At 56.0% G+C, this 19,722-nt stretch overlaps 1 protein-coding gene across 1 annotated transcript in view; it reads left to right on the plus strand.

The window, feature by feature from the left end:
- Positions 1–17,360, plus strand: part of QSOX2 (quiescin sulfhydryl oxidase 2) — a 41,647-nt gene extending 24,287 nt beyond the window's left edge. Inside the window, exons 6-12 of the mRNA XM_033238575.1 lie at positions 782–927; positions 4,266–4,400; positions 4,623–4,752; positions 7,019–7,141; positions 8,430–8,580; positions 12,263–12,451; positions 14,426–17,360. Of these exons, the coding sequence (XP_033094466.1) occupies positions 782–927; positions 4,266–4,400; positions 4,623–4,752; positions 7,019–7,141; positions 8,430–8,580; positions 12,263–12,451; positions 14,426–14,973 (1,422 nt within the window). The 3' untranslated portion in view covers positions 14,974–17,360. The remainder of the gene's footprint in view (positions 1–781; positions 928–4,265; positions 4,401–4,622; positions 4,753–7,018; positions 7,142–8,429; positions 8,581–12,262; positions 12,452–14,425) is intronic.
- The last annotated feature ends 2,362 nt before the right edge of the window (positions 17,361–19,722 follow it).

Below are 19,722 nucleotides of genomic sequence, written 5' to 3' on the forward strand. Positions count from 1 at the left end.
GCGTTCGGGGCAGCCAAGCTCCACCCGTGCAGGAGGAGTGCTCTTTAACACAGAGTCACGGCACGGCCCAGACACCAGTGCGGCCCAAGAGTAGTGATCAGCTCTTCGCAGACACACCCAGCTCAGGAGAGGCATGGCCCCTCAGGGCGCCCAGTTCACCCCTTTAGCCAGGGCCCTTGGTTTGAGGAGCAGCTGGTTGTGTTGCTCTCTAAGATAAGGAAAGATGTACGCCCGATGTGGTGTTGGCACACACGGGGTTTCTTCCGAAATGCTGAGATGCCAGTCCTGTGCTCTCTCTGCCACCGAGACCCTGTTGCTGCCCCTTCAGCCTGAGCAGAACCAGACAGGAGCAGGGTGGCTGGGGAGGAGCGGCAGCTCGAGGCCTGCTGCCCTGGCCACGAAGCTTCCACAGGCGGACAGGAGTGTGAGGCCATGGGGCGTGGCTGCTGGGTACACGGACTCACTTGACCAGTGTCAGTGTTGTTAGAGGCGCCCTGGTTTTAGAAAGTCAAGTGCAAATTCATGGATAAGGGTGTTCTTTGATTGGTCTGTAAAATTGCCACATAACACTGGTTTCTGCGCATGGCGTGTGTGCCATCAGTTGCCTTAAAGTGCGGTAAGAATTCAGATGTGCGTGAGGATGTGAGTGAGGGTCTTGCCTGCAGGGGCCACACTTCGTGCCCTTTTGGGAAAGGTTCCCCGCAGGGCCATGTATCTGCACGTCGTGTTTTCTGAGAAGCTGCCAGCCCTTGTGGAAGTGTCACTGTGTTCTCACCCCCAGGTGATCTTAGACCTGATCCCGTATGAAGGCATCGTGGTGGTCCGGGCGCTGGATGGGGACAGAGCATTTCTGGAGAGGCTCGGTGTTTCCTCAGTGCCTTCGTGTTACCTCATCTACCCTAATGGGTCGCACGGATTGATCAACGTGTGAGTGCCCTGTGGGATCTGGGAACCGCGTGCTGTGCGGAGTGACTGAGCAGAGGCTCCGAGTAGACCCTGCAAGTCTGGTGTGAGATCCGGGGAGCCCTGGCCTCTCCACCCCACTTCCCTGGGCAGATTTGGGCCCTGGCTCTCAGCCCTTGGGTATTGCTGATCTGTGCTGTGTTTTTGTGGATTTCTGTTTTCTCACTGCTGTGTCCCTGCACCTAGGAGGGGCCTGGCGTGGTGACTCACCAAGAGCCGCAGAGGAAACCGTGGCTAAACCCGCACATGCACACGGGCTGCTGGGCCAGTGCTTCGGGAGCAGCAGATGCTCCTCAAACACGGCTCTGGGTGGACTCTGGGCTGCCGTTTGGTCTGTATCTGGGGCTGGCAGGCGAGCCCATGTGCCTGCCTCTGCAGAATGAGAAGTAGGGGTGGGCGCCAGGCCCTGACCCTCATGTTCTGTTCTCTTCTCTAAGAACCGCAGAACCTTGGCAAGCCATTTGCCTCTGCGTGGAGTGCCCGTGTGCCCCTCAGATAAGCCCTTGCCTCTGCGCGGAGTGTGTGCCCCTCAGATAAGCCCTTTGCCTCTGTGTGGAGTGTGTGCCCCTCAGATAAGCCCTTTGCCTCTGCGCGGAGTGCCCGTGTGCCCCTCAGATAAGCCCTTTGCCTCTGCGTGGAGTGTGTGCCCTTCAGATAAGCCCTTCGCCTCTGCGCGGAGTGTGTGCCCCTCAGGTAAGCCCTTTGCCTCTGCGCGGAGTGCCGTGTGCCCTTCAGATAAGCCCAACAAAAAAGTAAACAACTTGAATAAGGTTCGAGAAAGAACAGTGAGAAAAATGAGGCTGGGCACAGGTGCATCGTTTGAGTCTAGGAGTTCAAGACCAGCCCAGGCAATATAGTGAGACCCCGCCTATACTAAAAATAAAAAACTAGCCGGGCCTGGTGGTGTGTGCCTGTAGTCCCAGCTACTTGGGAGGCTGAGGTGGGAGGATCGCTTGAGCCTCAGAGGTCAAGGCTGCAGTGAGCTGAGATCATGCCACTGCACTCCAGCCTGGGCAACAGAGCCAGACCCTGTCTCAAAAAAAGAAAAAGAATCGGCCGGGCGCGGTGGCTCAAGCCTGTAATCCTAGCACTTTGGGAGGCCGAGACGGGCGGATCACGAGGTCAGGAGATCGAGACCATCCTGACTAACACGGTGAAACCCCGTCTCTACTAAAACTACAAAAAACTAGCCGGGCGAGGTGGCGGCGCCTGTAGTCCCAGCTACTCGGGAGGCTGAGGCAGGAGAATGGCGTGAAACCGGGAGGCGGAGCTTGCAGTGAGCTGAGATCCGCCACAGCACTCCAGCCTGGGGACAGAGCGAGACTCCGTCTCAAAAAAAAAAAAAAAAAAAAAAAAAAAAAAAAAAAAAAAGAAAAGAAAGAAAAAACAAAAAACGATTGAGAAAGTTAAGTAACGTCCTGAGGCTGGAGGGGACCCGGCCTCCTCACCCTGGGGAGAAGGACAGCATGAGGCCGGCCTGCCCCACACTGGGCGGCCCCTTTCCCTGGCCTGAAGCCGCAGCACCTCCGGCATGTGCAGGTTTAGCCACGGTTGACTCTGTGGCTCTTGGTGACTCACCACACCAGGCTTCTAGGTGCAGGGACACAGCAGTGAAGATAGGACATGTTTCCTGTCTCTTGGGGCTTCCAGTTTAGCCTCTTCAAAGATCGACTGGGGCATAGAGGGCGCCCTACAGAAGCCCCGAAGACCGCAGCTTCTTAGGTATTTTTCTATCCTCTTGAAAAGGCGACCAGGCGTGGTGGCTTACACCTGTCATCCCAGCACTTTGGGAAGCTGAGGTGAGAGGATTACTTGAGCCCAGGAGTCTGAGACCAGCCCAGGTTGATGATGAGACTCCAGACTATGAAAAATAAAACATCAGCTGGGTATGGCGGAGTGTGCCTGTGGCCACAGCTACTTAGGGTGCTGAGGTGGGAGGATCATTTGAGCCCAGGAGGTTGAGGCTGCAGTGAGCTGAGATTGCACCACTGCACTCCAGCCTGGGCAACAGAGCAAGATCCTGTCTCAAAAATAGGTAAGTGAAAATAAAAAAGATAAAGCTGGAATTCAGGGTAACCACAGAGGCTATTGAGCTTGTTAGGAGATGCTCTGAGTGCTTGGGGACCCTGCTGTGCCGACAAAGTGGCCCATTCCAGGCCTGGGGCACAGCACTGCCCTTGGCAGAGCGGCCTGAACCACTGCCAGATGTTTGTTTAGTGTTAAAAGTATCATATAGACAACTTCTTAGTGTCAAATAATGTTAGTAGTTTTATAGATATTTTAATATTTTTGCAAATATCACTGCTACATTCTGTCTTTGGAAACAAGCTCCACGTCACACTGAAGTGCTCGATAATGGCATTGAGGGTGTCCTTAGAAGGCGGCTCCACCTTGTCCACATGGGGCGGGCACGCAGGGGGCTCAGCTCTACCCTGTCCACACAGGGCAGGCACGCAGGGGGCTCAGCTCTGCCCTGTCCACACCGGGCGGGCACAAGGGGCTCAGCCCCACCCTGTCCACACAGGGAGGGCACACAGGGGGCTCAGCTCCACCTTGTCCGCACAGGGCGGGCACGCAGGGCTCAGCCCCACCCTGTCCACACAGGGCGGGCACACGGGGCTCAGCTCCACCCTGTCCACACAGGGCGGGCACACGGGGCTCAGCTCCACCCTGTCCATACAGAGCGGGCACACAGGGGGCTCAGCTCCACCCTGTCCACACAGGGAGGGCATGCGGGGCTCAGCTCCACCCTGCCCACACAGGGCAGGCACGCGGGGCTCAGCTCCACCCTGTCCACACAGGGCAGGCACACAGGGCTCAGCTCCACCCTGTCCACACAGGGCGGGCACGCTGGGAGCTCAGGGGCCTGACTTGAGGGAGGGGCTGACGTCCACCTCAGGCCCCGACTTCCAGATGCCCCACTCAGGGCTGGCAGCTTGTGGGTGCGTCGGTGAAGGCTCTTAGGCATGTCGGAAATCGCAGTCAGAATAAAGCTGATCTTGGCAGATGCTCAACTCAGCTTTACAAAACGCCTTAAGTTCCCCACAAACATAAATGAGTCATAGTGCTTGTGACAAGTGGAACTGGTTATTAATCTGTGGATTTGGTATCTCCTCTTATCCCCAGGTGGAAGCTCAGCCAGGGCCCAGGCGGGGTGTCGGCTGTCCCCACTGACCCCCAGTCCCCAGTACATGCCTGAAGGATGGATGGGGTGGCCCAGAGCTTTCCTGAATGCCGGGGGCTCCTGCTTCAGGATTTTATAAAGGAGGCTCTTCTCACCTTTGCCCTCTCCTTTCTCACAGCGGGAAGCCTCTGCGGGCCTTCTTTTCCTCTTACCTGAAGTCATTGCCGGATGTGAGGAAAAAATCGCTTTCCTTGCCTGAAAAGCCAAAGGAAGAAGAAAATTCAGAAGTCGTGGTTTGGAGAGAATTTGACAAGCAAGTATTCATTTTGAACTGAAGCCCCCTGGAGACAGCGTGGGTAGACCGAAGGCTGCGTGCTTGCTGGGCGGGCTCACTCAGAAACCCACCCCAGCCGCGGAGGGCCGCTCAGGAGCCCTCCCGGGGGCCCCGGGAGTCCGTGGGGAGGAGCCAGGCCAGGGAGAGGTGCTGCGGAGGGAAAGGTTGGGCATTCTCTGACTCAGTCATATCCCGTCGTAGGTCCAAGCTGTACACGGCGGACCTGGAATCAGGGCTACACTACCTCCTGCGGGTGGAGCTGGCAGCCCACAAGTCCCTGGCTGGAACAGAGCTGAAGACACTCAAGGACTTTGTGACTGTCTTGGCTAAGGTTTGGGACGGTTCTGGTCTGGGCTGCGTGTGGGAATTTGGCCCTGCACAGAGTGGGCCCTGGGGGCCATCGGACCCTGCGGGGCCTCCGCCGTCTCCACTGAGGTGCTCTCCACCTTGCTTTGTCCGCTCAGGCCTGCGCCCCAACTCATTCCACCTGTTTCCCGAGTGCCTCCTGCGTCCCATGCTGTTCCCAGCAGTGGGGCTGGGGCGGTGGATGTGGAGAGGGGCGGGGCCATGAGCCAAGCACCTGTTGGAAAAGCCCAGCTCTGGCTTCCTAGAGAGGAGACGGAGGAGGGAACGGAGGCACACACCTCAGCTGGCTCTCAGAGGAGCGGTGCACAGGGGATCGGGGGGAGAGGGAAAGGCAGGGGCCGTGCAGATCCAGGTGGGGTGTGCACCTGCTCTGCCAGCCGGGTTCAGGGAGGGGTCCTGGGGGCTTCACACTCAGCACCATCACAAGCACAGATGTGGTGTCTGAAACCACTGAGGGGGTTGCCAGGAGCGGGCAGAGATGCAGCCCAACAGAGCTCAGGCCTGGCCATGCCCAGGGTCAGGCTGAAGAGGACCAGCCAAGGAGGTGGCCAGGTGTAACTCCGTGAGCTCAGTTACTTGTTACTGTCTAAATGACCAGGAGGCTTAGGCTTAAACTATTTCTCTTGCCAAAAATAAGATGCTAGTGATAGAATAATTTATAGTCAGCACTTTGGATAGAGTTTACTTACAATGTGATTTGTGAAAAGTACAGGAAACCTTGAAGGACCAGAGGCACCTCAGATGGATGCACGAACCCCGCCTCGGCAGGTTCTTACCCCACGGTGCCATCCAGAGTTCAGAAATCTCTAGCTGGCCTCGTTTCCTTTAAGAAAGTGTCCTGCTAATCTGTCCATCATATTAGTGGAGGACAGTGTGGCTCTTAGTGGTGATGGCCACCGGCCAGCTAATTCGCTGGAGTCGCACAGCTGTCGCGAGGGAGACCTGCTGTCCTCTCCCTGCTTCTCTGTCTTCCCCCTTAGTCTAGTTAGGCCTGGAGCTTTTACACTTGTGCTCTAGGTAACTCCTTAGGCCAGGGTATAAATAAGTTATTCTTTTTTTTTTCTTCTTTTTTTTTTTTTGAGACAGAGTCTTGCTCAGTCGCCCAGGCTGGAGTGCGGTGGCGCAATCTCGGCTCACTGCAAGCTCCGCCTCTTGGGTTCACGCCGTTCTCCTGCCTCAGCCTCCCAAGTAGCTGGGATGACAGGCGCCCGCCACCACGCCCGGCTAATTTTTTTGTATTTTTAGTAGAGACGGGGTTTCACCATTTTAGCCAGGATGGTTTCGATCTCCTGACCTCGTGATCCACCCGTCTCGGCCTCCCAAAGTGCTGAGATTACAGGCTGAGCCACTGCGCCCGGCCGTAAGTTATTCTTAATATTTTTCTGAAGTTTACTTGGATGTCCAAAATAAATTTGATACTCGTAAATTAATCTTACTTTTTCACCTGCGTGGGAGAGTAATATGTTGGACTGAGCTAAAGATGCCAGCGTTTCTGGTCTGGCATCGCCACCATGAGCTTCAGCTCAGGTTTGAGGAGCTCTTTTGGTGGCCAGCATTTCTGGTCTGGCATTGCCACTTGTGAGATTTCAACTCGGGTTTTCGGAGCTCTTTCGGCAGCCTGCGTTTTGCTCGGTTTGTGGTGCAGCAGCTGATCAGAGTTCCCCCTAAAAAGACAGAGCCCTGGGATCTTCTCAGTGAGATGCCTCCCTAAGCTGTGTTGATGTCAGCCAGCCTCACGGCCCACATGAGGCCACAGGCAGTTAGCCCCGGCTGCCGGTGCCTGTGCACTGCCGCACGCCCTTCACACAGTCGGCGATGACGGAGGGGAAGCCTAGCGGGCAGGCAGGTGGGGTCAGCACAGCTCCTCGTGAGGAAGGCAGAAATAAATCAGCAAGCCCCCGCCAGTTCCATGATGAGTCACACACCGTGACCTTGCCTGTCATCTGGAGGGAGTGAGGCCGTGGGCACAGGTGGGTGAGCTGCAGGCATGGGCTGGAGAAAGGCACGGCCATGGGCGCAGGCTGTCCTGGGGAGAGGCGCTGGCTGGACGCCTGCCCCACAGCCCCTCAGGTTTCCTGCCTCCCATCAGAGAAACGTGCGTTCTGAGAGGCCCCGTCCTAGGTTCAGCCCCTCCACAGATGGAGTTACTTGTCCTCGGAGGTGCTGTGCCCGGCGGTGGGGGCGGGCCCGGGTTGGGTCTCTCGCTCTCCAGTGGCTCCTTCCTCGTGCAGCTGTTCCCTGGACGACCACCAGTCAGGAAGCTGTTGGAGATGCTGCAGGAGTGGCTAGCCAGCCTTCCCCTGGACAGGATCCCCTACAACGCCGTGCTCGACCTGGTCAACAACAAGATGCGGGTGAGCCCCAGAACCCTTGCCAGCCACGCTGTGCCCTCCTTCCCTCGCCCTTAGCTGGTGCGTCTCCCTGCTCAGGGCCCGGGCTCCGCTGTGAGGAAGGGGAGCGGTGACTTACTGTCTCCATGACAGCGTCATGGCTACAGCCTCGTGTCTGCCTTGGCAGCGTCATGCTGGGGCTTCAGTTTGAGGACAGCTCACCAAAAGTGCACTGTGACCCACCTGTCCTTTGGACAAAATGGGGTTTTCTCAAGCAATGCAGTACTTGGGCTTTTTAAGTTTGTAGTAAGCCAATGTAACGAAAAATGATGTATTCAGTAAGTGTGGGCAGTCCTGCCAGAGCTTTCCCCAAGACCAGCTGCCAGCAGGTGCCAGTCTTCACTCAGGGGACCAGCACCCAGAGAGGTCCTGGCACTCCCTCTTGCCGTTCCCTCCTTAGTCCAGATCAGCAGCTTCTCTGTGGCCCCCAGAGCATTTAGTCGCGGGCAGTAAACCCACCATGTGCTTGTCCGACGCCCCCATGGCCAGCGTGGTCAGTGGCACACAGCAGGTCTTTTGGGAATCCTATAAGGTGCACTTATCGTGCTGTGACTTTGCCAGCTTTGTCATTCGCTGGCTGCAGCTGAGAAGCAGACGGTGCTGGGCTTCTTGCCTGAGTCTGTCTTCCACCTTGACTCCACTCTGAGCTCGAGGTCGTGGGCGCACCCTCTCACGTGACTGTGACGTATGACATCTCCCTCGAGCACACGTCCTGGGCTCAGGAGTCCTTAGGGAGGGAAAGGTTGATGAGACAGAAAACCAAACCGAACGGAATCTGCCCGGGGCTCACAGCCCTCCAGGCCAGCAGTCACCCGCTCCGATGGCCACCTCATTGCTTCTCCAAAGTGAACGCACTTTGTTTCTTCTGGCCGAGAATTATTTGATGGTTGAGCTTTTTTATGTTGTTAGTTGCCTTTTTTCTTAATACTGTCCTTACAACTAATTCTAATTTAAAAGAAAAGGTGAATACTTTTTATGCTTAACATTACTGGTTTATCAGTGTACAGAAGAACACTCCCTTCTCTTCAGAGTGGCCTGAGAGCTCCTTTAGTAAAGGAGACCATTTCCTCGTTTATTTTATTGAATTTGAATTTGCGTACGGTAGGAGGCACAGATCTTGTGTGTGCAGTTGATACAGCTTCAGTAAACCACACCCCCATTAACCACCCCCCCAGTCAAGAAGGTATCTGTCGACTGTTTTTAATTTCAACAATTACCTTTTATTCTTTGGGTTGTTGTTTTTTTTCCCCAGATTTCTGGAATATTCCTTACTAATCACATAAAGTGGGTTGGATGTCAAGGAAGCCGAGCTGAGTTGAGGGGTTACCCGTGTTCTCTCTGGAAACTGTTCCACACTTTGACTGTTGAAGCCTCAACCCACCCTGATGCCCTGGTTGGCACAGGTAAGCTGTCCCTGTACAGGCCGGAGGGGCCGATGGACTGCCTAACACGTTAACCCGGGCGGTGTGTGCAAAGGTGCGTACTACTGTATGTGAGGCAGCATGTCTCCAGGGCACCAAGGCAGGGGAACCGCACTTCAGACTCCGCCCACAGGCAGCTTACCCAGGGCTGTGGCTGCGGGGGCACGAGTTCCCCTTGTCAGAACTCACAAGGATGTGCGTGGCTAACGTGCAGGAAATAAACCATGGAGAAGAAAGGGAATGCTGGCTGGGAATTTTCCTGCAGTGTAAACTCCCTGTTTTTTGCTTTAAAAAGACAGAATAAGTGAAATCTATTTGGAGAGGTGTTTTCATTATCAGCTGTTACATAACAAATCACCCCGAAATTTAGCAGCCAGAACTTCCCATGGTGATGAGCTCACAGTTTCTGAGGGTCAGGTGTGGCCTCATCTGGATCCTCTTCAGGATGGGTCAGGCTGCAATCGGAGTGTCAGCGGGGCCTGGGGGGTCACCCGAGACCCACCTAGGGAGAGTGGATTCCCAGCACCCTCACGGGGCAGAGAGCAGGGCACACCTCATTGCACATGGCTTCCCTAAGGCCCTGAGCTCCATGCTGGCTGTTGACTGCAGACCACGCTTAGGGCCTCTCCGTGGGGCATATCATAGCAGCAAGCCTCATCAGCGAGCCAGTGAGAGGGTGCCCATCCGAGGATGACACTCCGTCACCTCTGTCAGATGCTGCTCATTAGTCAGTCACCAGGCCCAGGCCACTCGCAAAGGGTGGACATTACAGGAGGGGTGAGTATAGGTGGCATGATCTCTGGGGACCGTCACGGAGGCTGCCCACCACAAGGGGTTAAAACCTATAAAACTTTGAAGTTGGATTTAATAATTTTCAATTACTAGGAAATAGATAAAATGAAATTTTCTGTCCTTTACGGAACACTAGAGTATGTATTGGATTTTTTATTCCCTCTGAATTTTGTTGTGTGTGTGCCTCTCAGTTGAAGCAGTGATTCAGGTTCATTAATGTTTACTTTAAAGCCGAAGTGGAGTCTTGACTCACACAGTTCAATACTCTTTCCAGTAAAATTCTCAAATTCTTTTACAGTTATTTTTTTTACCACAGAACAAACTAACCTAAAATGCTGGGGCTTAAAGCAGCCACCACTGTGTTTGCTTATCATGCTGTGGGTCAGCAATTTAGACTGGGCTCGGCCAGGCGGTTCTTCTGTGAGTTGCCGCTTGGGCTCACCTGCGTGTCTGCCTTCATCTGGTGGCAGCTGGTCAGTCCAGGGGACCTTGGAATGCCTCGTACTCCTGAATGTGGTTTCCCCACCAAGTAGCACCAGGTTCAGGCAGGACCCCCTGAGAGGCCTCAGTGTGGAGTCACATAGTATCACTTCTGCCATATCTTGTTGATCCAGCCTAAATTCGTGGTGGGAGAAATAGATTCCACCTGTTAATGGGAGAAGCAGCAAAGTCACATTGCCAGAGAGTGTCCTGGGATGGGGGCACTGTAGTGGCCATCTGAAAATCTACTGTGTTGGCCCTCCTCAAGGTGACATTGGATTACTGCTTCTTGAGGGTCTGGTTGGGGGAGACGGTGGGTTTTAACCTCAAATCCTTTTCATAATGATACAGAAAAAAAGAGTAGTATGTTTTCAGGGAGAAACGCTGGGAGCTGTCCAAACAGAAATGGAAATCAGAGCATCCACACTGCCTGATCTAACAATGCCCAGCCAGACCACGTAAACCTGATTCTGGGCCATGCACAAGGTTCACACCTGTAATCCCAGCACTGGAGGTTGCAGTGAGCCGAGATCATGCCACTGCACTCCAGCCTGGGCAAAAGCAAGACTGTCTCAAAAAAAATAAAATAAAATAACTGTTTCTGAAACATGAGGCTGAGTTAGGAAACCTCACGTTTACACATGGAAAGTTCTGGTGAGATGAGCTGACATGCCATCCCCCTTTCCATCTGCCCTGATCACACGGGCACACGCAGGCCTGAGCCGACACGCCGTCCTCCTATCCATCTGCTCTCATCACACGGGCACATGTGGGCATGAGGAATGGCTCCTTGAAGGCAGTGTGGGTACAGTGTTGGCTGAGGGAAGAAAGTTGAATGACCAGGGTATTTGATTGTAAACTATGCTAGCACCGGGCCTAGTGTAGTGGAATTGTAAGAGCAGCGTGATGGCAAAGCATACCGCTGACAAGACCCTCAGCGCTCCTTCCTCCCATCAGCATATTGGAAGCAGCCTCCAGGAGTAGCCTCCTGCCAAGAGAATTGGGTCAGTGGCGACCACAGGATTAAGTCTTGGAAGGTTTTTCTTCTCTTTAGTGTATGTTTAAGCCCCATCTAGTAAAATGCCTGCGAAGGCCTCTAATCCCCCCACAGGTAGAGGTTTATGGTTCTTGTCCACTTTAAAGATTAGGGTGGCCCCATGCTTGCGGTGATGTGGGGAAGAGGGAGGGGGATTACGTGGAGGTGCAAGGCAGATGTCCGTGGACCCCTCCCAGCAGGAGAGCAGGGCAGACGGGCCAGGTCACGGGGCCGGCCTGAGACACCGCCCAGCTGCCTGTGGACACACTCACGGCTGAGGAGGAGGTGGTCTGCTCTACTCTCACCTTCTCTGGGTGAAATAAACAAGAAGTGTCGGGATTAAGGATCGACCAGGACGCTGAGATCGGGGCCTGCATGCAGCTGTGCTTTGCAGGGAGCCACAACAAGCGTCAGGCTTTCGCTTGTGCGGGAAGCTCCCCCAGGGCCTGCTGTCGATGAAGACGGATTCATTCGCGAAAGCATGTCTTTCTTTAATGCTGACATGTAATCTGTTTTAATCTCATGGGTCTCCTGTCTGTGCGTTCAAGCTCCCGTGTCGGTCGTCTGAGCGGGGACTGCCGAGCCCTGCCCCGTGCTGCCCCCTCGGTTTTCTTAGGGGTTCCCCTTGGGTGCGGTGCTGGCCACTTCCTGCCGCCTGCGGGCAGGGCTTTGCTTTCCTGAGACGCGCGTTCATTCACAGCATCTGCGCAGGCACCCCGGCCTGTCCACGGCTGTTTTTACGTTTGGTGGCACAGACTCTGGCTTGTGGGTACACCCGTCCCTGTGCCTGCCCACCCACTCCACATCCTCACGCCCGTGGCTGGCAGCAGCCTAGAGTCACTTCCTAAGGCCGTGTCCCCACTTGGGCTGGTGTCCTGCAGGGCTTTCAAACACGACAGCCGCAGATTTAGAATGAGCAGCGTCATTGCCTTGGCACCAGCCTCTGGGAGTTACTTGTAGGGCAAGAGAGACTGCACCCAGCTGGCAAATCCTGGGGAAGAACCATTGCTTGGCACTGTGGGCGTTCTGGCACAGACGGCCGGAAGCCTGGTGGGAGGTGCGAGGAGCTCCTGGAAAGGCTCCTGGGGGCTCTGGCAGCCAAGTCTGTGGCTCATCCTGGCACGTCCACCCTCTGGGCTGTCCATGGTCATCGTGTCTCCAGACACTGCAGCACCCGTGGGCAGGTGCTGAGTCCTGGTCTGTGCCCACAGCCTGAGGCCCCGGGGAGACATGAGGTGGCTTCCCGACAGGTCAGGAGCAGTTTCCCCCAGGGCTGTCTGGACAGGCGTGGAGTGATCCCCACGCACCTGCCATTGTCAGCACCTGCCATTGTCAGCGGTGTTTCTTCCCCTGCAGGCTTTGAAGACGACCCCCAGGCTGTGCTGCAGACGATGAGGAGGTACATTCACACCTTCTTTGGGTGTAAGGAATGTGGTGAGCACTTTGAGGAAATGGCTAAAGAATCCATGGACTCGGTGAAAACCCCAGACCAAGCCATCCTCTGGCTTTGGAAGAAGCATAATGTGGTGAACGGCCGCCTGGCAGGTGAGAAGCCCCTGGGCGTGGGGGGCTCAGCACGGGCGGAGGGAGGCCCTGGTCCTGGGACAGCACGGATGGCACGGCTGCGGTGGGGCTTGTCCCTAAGCTTTGCGGCCTCGTGCCACCCACTGTGCTGATGGGATCAGGACGTGGGTGGCTGGGAGCTGTCAGAACCGCAGCCTTTCCCAGGCTGCTTCTGTCCCTGGCTTTCTAGATGGTTCTCTCACTCGGGGGGCTCTTGGACCCTCGTGGAAATGGGTGTGGCTCTTTCTGCCCCCGTCAGTGCCCACTGGTGCCCGTTAGACTCTGAGGATGTTTTTGACTCTGGAAAGCTTGGAACGTGATTAATTTTTGATGAGGAATTTTAGTAGTATGAGAATTTGTTGTCCAAACGTAAACCAAACTTCTCAAAGTGGTTTTGTTAAAAAAAAAATAATTAAATAGAGCACATGTGTTTTCTCAGAGTCAAGTACTTCAAACTGTTCCTAAATCAGTGGCAGATTAAAATTAGGCTTAAAAATAATTCCACTGAGAAATAAATCTTAATAGAGATGAATAGAAAATGCCACTAAACTATTGGTTTTTATTTAATCCACTGTATTAGAAAAACATATTACAGCTGAAGCACTAAAGAAATTGGTTTTTCTTTGGCCTGAGCCTGACTGCCGGGGCCGGGGTCATGTGGCGAAGGCACCGCGTGTCTGTGGGATTTGTTCCCTCGATCAGCGCAGCTCCTCTGCCTCTCCACTCTGGCAGCTTCTGCATCGCCGCCGCCCACAGAGCTCCGTGTGCTTTCCCTGAGCCATCGGCGCTGAGGCAGTAGGACCAGGACCCTCACCAGGCCTGCCTGGACCTGGAGCCCCTGCTGTTACCTGTGGCCCCAGCCTGCATGTGCTCCCACCACTCTAGTCATGAGGCTGCAGCAGAAAGGGGCCTTACAGCCCAGTGTGACTGTCCTTCCCGAGATTCCCAGTCCCACCTCCAGCCTGTGCTTCAAGACCCAAGCTCCTGGGAGGCCCCTCGGAGATCTGCCCAGGGTCTTCTGCCCAGGACTTGCGCCTTACTTCACAGTGCTTTGAGGCTCTGGCAGCTTCTGACCAAGCGCCGCTGCTGTGGGCTTGTCCCCTCTGGCTTCGTGTGCAACACCTGGCACCGGTTAGCAGGATAGGCAGTCAGTGACTGGCCCGAGTAGGGCATCTCTTGATTTCAGTCACGTGTGAAGTCCCCCAGACAAATGTGGTTGCGTTTACATTCACTTCTGGAAGCTCTCTGAGGGTGGCCGGGTGTCAGCAAGTCGGCTCGCAGGGGCTCCGAGAGTTGGGAGGCGCCGTCTGCCACGGCTTCTGCATGACGGATGCCTGTTGGGCCCGGGAGTGAGCAGGTGTCACTTTGGAAACGAGTTTTGGAGATCTTGAAGGGATTTGTAGTCTGGAAAGGGCCACTGTATCTGAAGTGCAGTGGAAACTCACTGCTGCCCCTCTGCCCTTTCCCGAAGGTGCACCTGAGGCCCACTGTCCATAGAGCCCAGGTGGTCGGGGCACTGTGGGAGTGGTCCTCAGGTGCACCCTCAGGAAAGGGCAGAGGGGCAGCAGTGAGGGGAGGGGCACACAGGCAGCACTGTGTGGACAAAGGCCTCGAGGTGAGAGCTGCATGCTCCGTTTTGGAAGCAGAGTGCTGGGTGGTTTGGGACAGGTGCGGTCTGGGAAGTGGCGGAGGCTCAGTGTGTAGCGTCCCCTTACTTGCAGGCATGGGAACCGGCAGAGGGGAACACATGCGCAGGGGCTGCAGAAGCAGGATGTTACCTGGGCCGCACTGCAAGGGAAGGGTGGTGGGAAGGGCAGGGAGGGAGGCCTGGCAGGACCCTGGGCCGGGGCAGCGGAGGCCCGTGGTGGGTGGGAGTGGGAGTCCAGTTGCCTCACGCTGCACGTGGCTCCACAAAGCCCCCTTACCTCGGGCTCTCCCGCTTCCTTTCCTTCCTAGGCCATCTGAGTGAGGATCCCAGGTTTCCAAAGCTTCAGTGGCCCACTCCGGACCTCTGCCCAGCCTGCCATGAGGAAATTAAGGGCCTGGCCAGCTGGGATGAAGGCCACGTGCTTACATTCCTGAAGCAGCACTACAACCGTGACAACCTCTTAGACACGTATTCTGCAGACCAGGCGGATTCCGGTGAAGGAGGAACCCTGGCCAGGGGTGAGGAAGAGGAGAAAAGACTCACCCCCCCAGAGATGCCCCATGGAGACCGAGACGCCCAGAGCGTCCGTCCACCCAGTGCCCTGGGCCCCAGGCCTGCCCTTCCAGACAGCTTGCACCACAGCTTGGACGTGAAACTCCAGAATCTGGATGGGCCCGGGGCCCACAAGGAGGTAGGGGGCGCTGCACCCTTCCTCGGGGTTGACTTCTCCAGCCTGGACATGAGTCTCTGTGTCGTGCTGTACGTGGCCTCGTCCCTGTTCCTCATGGTGATGTACTTCTTCTTCCGGGTGAGGTCCAGGCGGTGGAAGGTCAAGCACCACCACCCGGCCGTGTGAGTGCCCGGTCGCTGCCAGCCATGGCGGAAGCTCCCTCGGAGGCAGCCCTGCCCTGTGCCACCTGCAGCTTTAACATTTATGATCAGGGATTTTATAAACATGTGGGCCTGCTTTCACGTCGGATGGCATCTTTTGGCTTCCAAGTCCTGGTTTTACAAACGCTCTTCTAACAAGGGAAGAACACGGGGTAATTTTGTGGGGATGTTTGCATTCCTGGAATTCTCAAGTCTGTTCATGCTCCTTTTGCAGGTCCTACAGCAAAAAGACTTCGGTATTTTTACTCTTCTAGATCTAAAAAAGAGGGTGGGGAGTCCAGGCCAAATAGTGTTCCCCACACACTTTCATCTCGTTTCCTCGACTCTGCCTCATCCTGCAAGGCCTTCTTTTTGTATTTGGGGAAGAACCTCGCCTATACCCCCCATGGCTCCTGGCTCCCCCCCAGCACCCTCCACTCCTCTCACCCCCCCTGCACCCTCCACTCCCCTCGTCCCCCTCTGCTTCCCCCATGTCCCCTGCCCCAGGCTGCCAAGTGTTTTCCTTTAGTCAGGCGGGGACAGGGCAGAGCTCCAGGGACTATCCTGTGCTTGTGGCTGCTTCCCTAGGGCAGGCTCCTGAGGGCTCTCGGTGTTTCACGCCAGATGTGGGGAATTCAACAGGGGAGGAGCCACGGAATTCGGTGGCTCTGCTGCATTTCAGAAAATAACCCCCCGAGGCCTTGGGCAGTGGACTTGGGGGTTGGAAGGATGGTGGCTCATTTAACCCTCAGAGGCAGCGCCTTTGTCTATCTGGTGACAAGAGAGAGGCAGGCAAATGGGGGCCATTTGGCCGCTGGTCCCTGGAGGGCAGCTCTGGGATCAGTGGGCAGTGCTCAGAGCAGAGGCCCCTCTGTTGGGGGGTGGGGAGGAGAGCGGGCTGCCCTTGGGAGCACAGGCCCCAGGGAGACTTCTAAAGCCCCCTGTGTTGTCTGCTCGTCACCCAGCACCAGAGGCGCCTGCCGCACACTCAAGCATCTCACTCTGGGCCCGTGGAGGGGCGGAGGTGGCAGGGGCCTGCACCACCAGGCTTCTTTGCCTGAAGCTGTTTTGGGAAGGGTCTCCACACAGGCCCTGATCTCCCAAGCTTTGGTCATGATTTCCTTTACCATTTCATAATTTTAAACATTGTTTTTAAACCCAAAACATGTAGTGGTCAATTGCCTCTGAAGATTTAAACAAATACACTATTTCTGGGAACATTTATATTGAGATTCTTTGTGGCTGTTGGTGTGTCTCACAGGCAAAATCTGATTCGGCTAAAATAGACTCATGTATTTGTGTGCCCGTGTGTGTGTGTGAGAGAGAGAGACTTTGACAGTTGTAAGTATTTTTTCCGCTTTGCCTACTTTATGTTGTGTACTCCTGTGTGTACTAACGAGTTGATCACATGGATGTATTCATAAGACCCCTGTAATATGGATGTGACTGGTGCCGCTTAAGAAAAAAAGTCAACAGCTGATTCCTTCAACAACTGTCACAGAATGGCTGTGCTGAGAACGCTGCCCAGGGCCCTGCAGCTGGTGGCAGAGGTGCCTGGTGGGAGAGGTGTGTGGTGGGAGAGGTGTCTGCTGCCTCGGCCTCCTGCTTCACGTCTCTCACTCGAGAGTTGCTTCTGGTTTCACACTTTTGAATCCCTCTGTGCTTTAGCAGCCGTGACCTTGCCTTCATTGCTTCATCCAGTGCAGGCCTGGGTTATTGAAGAAACCAGAGTGTTTCTCTTTCAGTTTGAAAACCAGGCAGGTTTACACATGGGTTTCAGTGTATTTGCCTTTGAACCCTTAACTAAACTTTTGCCTCTTGGCTAGTGTTGAATATATTCAGCTGGGGTGGCCTGGGGTGACCTGGGATGGTGTTGTGGTTTACCGTAACGTCTCCAGCTTCAGCCTTTCCAGAAACCCTTGTGGAGGGCAGTGTTGGCTGCAGGTTTCATCATCGTATTGCAGTTCGAGGTCACCACTATTTGGGGGACAAGCTTGCGTCCTGCTGAGGGGCAGGATTTTCAGCAGAGCATCAGTGGTGGGGGTGGGCCATCGTGGAGGTGGCCTCGGGTTGTAATGCCGTGCCCAAACACCTCGTGTGGCCTGTTCAGAGCTGGATGCCGCCTTTAGGCAACGTTTAGAGTCTATTTTCTAAAGTTTTAGGTATTTTAAGAGGTATTGAGACTAATGAATATAATAATAGTTCAGTAATTTAAATGCTTATTTATTTTCAATGGAAGGATTTGTATTAAAAAGAAGCAAACCGACATGGAAATGTCAGTGAAATTTCTTACCTGCAAGGAAAGCGAACATTTTGTATTTAAGTAAGCTATGAGGTGCACATTTTAATAAAGAAATCTGAGATTTGAAAAAATGGTGATTCTTTTGAAGTGTGAACCAGCTCTACCAATGGGAGTTGTGGTAGAGGCGGTGGGTGCGGAACGGATCCTCTTTCTGTTCACGGACTGGACATCTGGAATCCTACAATTTCTTCTGTCCAAGGAGACAGCCCAAGGGTCAGATGGAAAGTGAAAGATGGAAATCAGTGATAGATCATCTCCCTGGAGCTGATCTGGGGGAGACTGTCACAGGACAAGACCCTTGATTTTACACAGATTTAAAGGGCAGCTGAGATGCATGTAAATACACACTTCAAAGTGCATGCGCGGCAGCCCAGCCTGAGGGCGCCTCAGAGGAACTTAGCCTGTGTCAGCGGCCACCCCTCTGCTTCCTGGGTTTGAGTGTCCCGCTAAGGCTGAGTTTGTGGTGCTCTGTGGGGTGCCCTTGACCCCTTGTTTTCTTCTGCCCAACCCCCACTTTTGTTGTGCCGGTGGGGGCAGGGCAGTGGTCTCCAACAGTCTGCTCTGTGGCTTTGGAGGAGTCCTGTGCCAGGCTGTGCAGAGGCTGGCAGGAACTCAGTCCCTCGGCAGGCACGAAGCAGACACCAGCCTGGGTGTGTGCTGGGCAATTCCTTCAGGCCCTGCCTATGCCCAAGGTCTTCAGTCGTGAGCAGTGCTTTTGTTAGGCGGGGCTGTAGGTGCCCCTCCTCCTGGCAGCCTGAGGGCTGCGGGCTGAGCTCCTCCCAGAAGTTGGAGGTTGAGTTCAAGGAGATTAAGAGTGGAAAGTTCCTGGACCAGCAAAACACCTGCAGGAGAGTGCCCCAGTGAGCCCTGGGCTGGAGGTGATCAGACAAGGGGCTGCCCTGGGACACGGCCTGCGCACTGCTTTCCAGAGGCTGCACGTCAGAAGGGTAGGGTCAGCAGCCTCCTGCCCCGCGGCTGGACGACCCGTTTGCTGCGAATCTCGGCGAATCCCAGCGCCTCAGCGGGGCCTGGAGCTTAGGGAGGAGCGGGCGCGGCCACCCTGGGTCTCAGGGGGGCGAGGGCGGGGGCTGCCCCGAGAGCGGCCCAACCCAGCCAGGGAGGGAGGCGCGCCCGACCCCGCCCGCCCGAGCACCAGGGAGGGGGACAGAGGCGGGGGTGGGGACCGGGGCGGCGAGAGGGGCCCCGGGAGGTGGGCGGGCGCGCGGGAGGGGCGGGCAACTGGCGCCTCCTTCAGCACCGCGGACAGCGCCCGGCCCAGTGGCTCCCGGGCTCCCTGCTCAGCACGACGCGGCGGGACTTGGGAGTCCCGAGCCCTCCAGGGGACGCCGACCTTCGAGGAGCGCGGCTCGCGCCACTCGGCCTGGTGGCCACGATGCTGCTGGAAACGGCGCTCGAGCGCGACCGAGAGAGGCCTGGGGCCGCCGCCGTCTGCACCTTGGGCGGGACTCGGGGTAAGCCCCAGCAGGACAACGAGGACAGAAACTGGCAGAGGCGCGAGGAAGTGGGTGCGTGCAGGGCCAGCGGCCAGGCAAAGAAAGTCCCGCCGCTCTGTAGGCGGGACACAGAGATGGGAACAGTGCAGAGAGTGAGTTTCCAGATCCCAGGGTGGCGGGGAGGGCCTGACGCTGGCCTGCAAGAGTGAGGGACAGCAGTTGGAGTGGAGGCCACCAGAGAAAAAGGGGCATCGCAGGCGCATCTGGGGGGCGATGGGGCTGAGCAAGGGGTGCCAAGTTCTCCCGGTGACCAGTGCCCCTCAGCTCTCGCAAACAGGCCTGCCCAGGCCTCTGGACCCCACAGCAGAGGACCCAAGGCTGGGTCTCCCGCCTGAACCACCCTCTCCAAGGGCCATTCCATCACCACGGACGCTGGGAAATAATGGAGGCATTGTTGGAAGGCTGGCCAGATGCCAGCAGAGTGGGCTGCCTCCTTGACCTGCCGCGGCCCCTTCCCTCGTCCAGCCACACACAGCCCCTGCTCCCTTCAGCAGCAGCTGACACTCAGCCACCTGCACCCAGCACAGCCCGCACACACTCAGCTTTGCGCCCGCATGTCCTTGCCCTGGCCCTTCTCGGGTAACAAGTGCCGTGCAAAGGGAAGGGGCAGAAAGAGGGCTGCATGGGCCACTGCTCAAAACGGACACATTGGACCTGCTGGGAGCTGGGAAGGAGGGACTGTGGTTTCTTTTGCCCATCCTTGTGAGCCTGGGCCCTTAAAGCTCACAGTCCAGAAGCCATGGACAGAGTGGACAGAGTATTACTGTGAAACCCACAGGGAGAGGGACCTGGAGGATGGCATCAGCCCCTGGTCCCCCAACCCTTCCTGGGTGTTTCTGTGCGCTGCCAGGGCCCCCTGCCTTCACCATGTCCTGTGCTGCCCAGGGCCGCCCACTGCTGTGCTCTTCCCCGGGTGGCT

The sequence above is a fragment of the Trachypithecus francoisi genome, unplaced genomic scaffold (assembly GCF_009764315.1).
Source record: "Trachypithecus francoisi isolate TF-2019V2 unplaced genomic scaffold, Tfra_2.0 Lachesis_group16, whole genome shotgun sequence".
In the NCBI taxonomy this organism is placed as follows: domain Eukaryota; kingdom Metazoa; phylum Chordata; class Mammalia; order Primates; family Cercopithecidae; genus Trachypithecus; species Trachypithecus francoisi.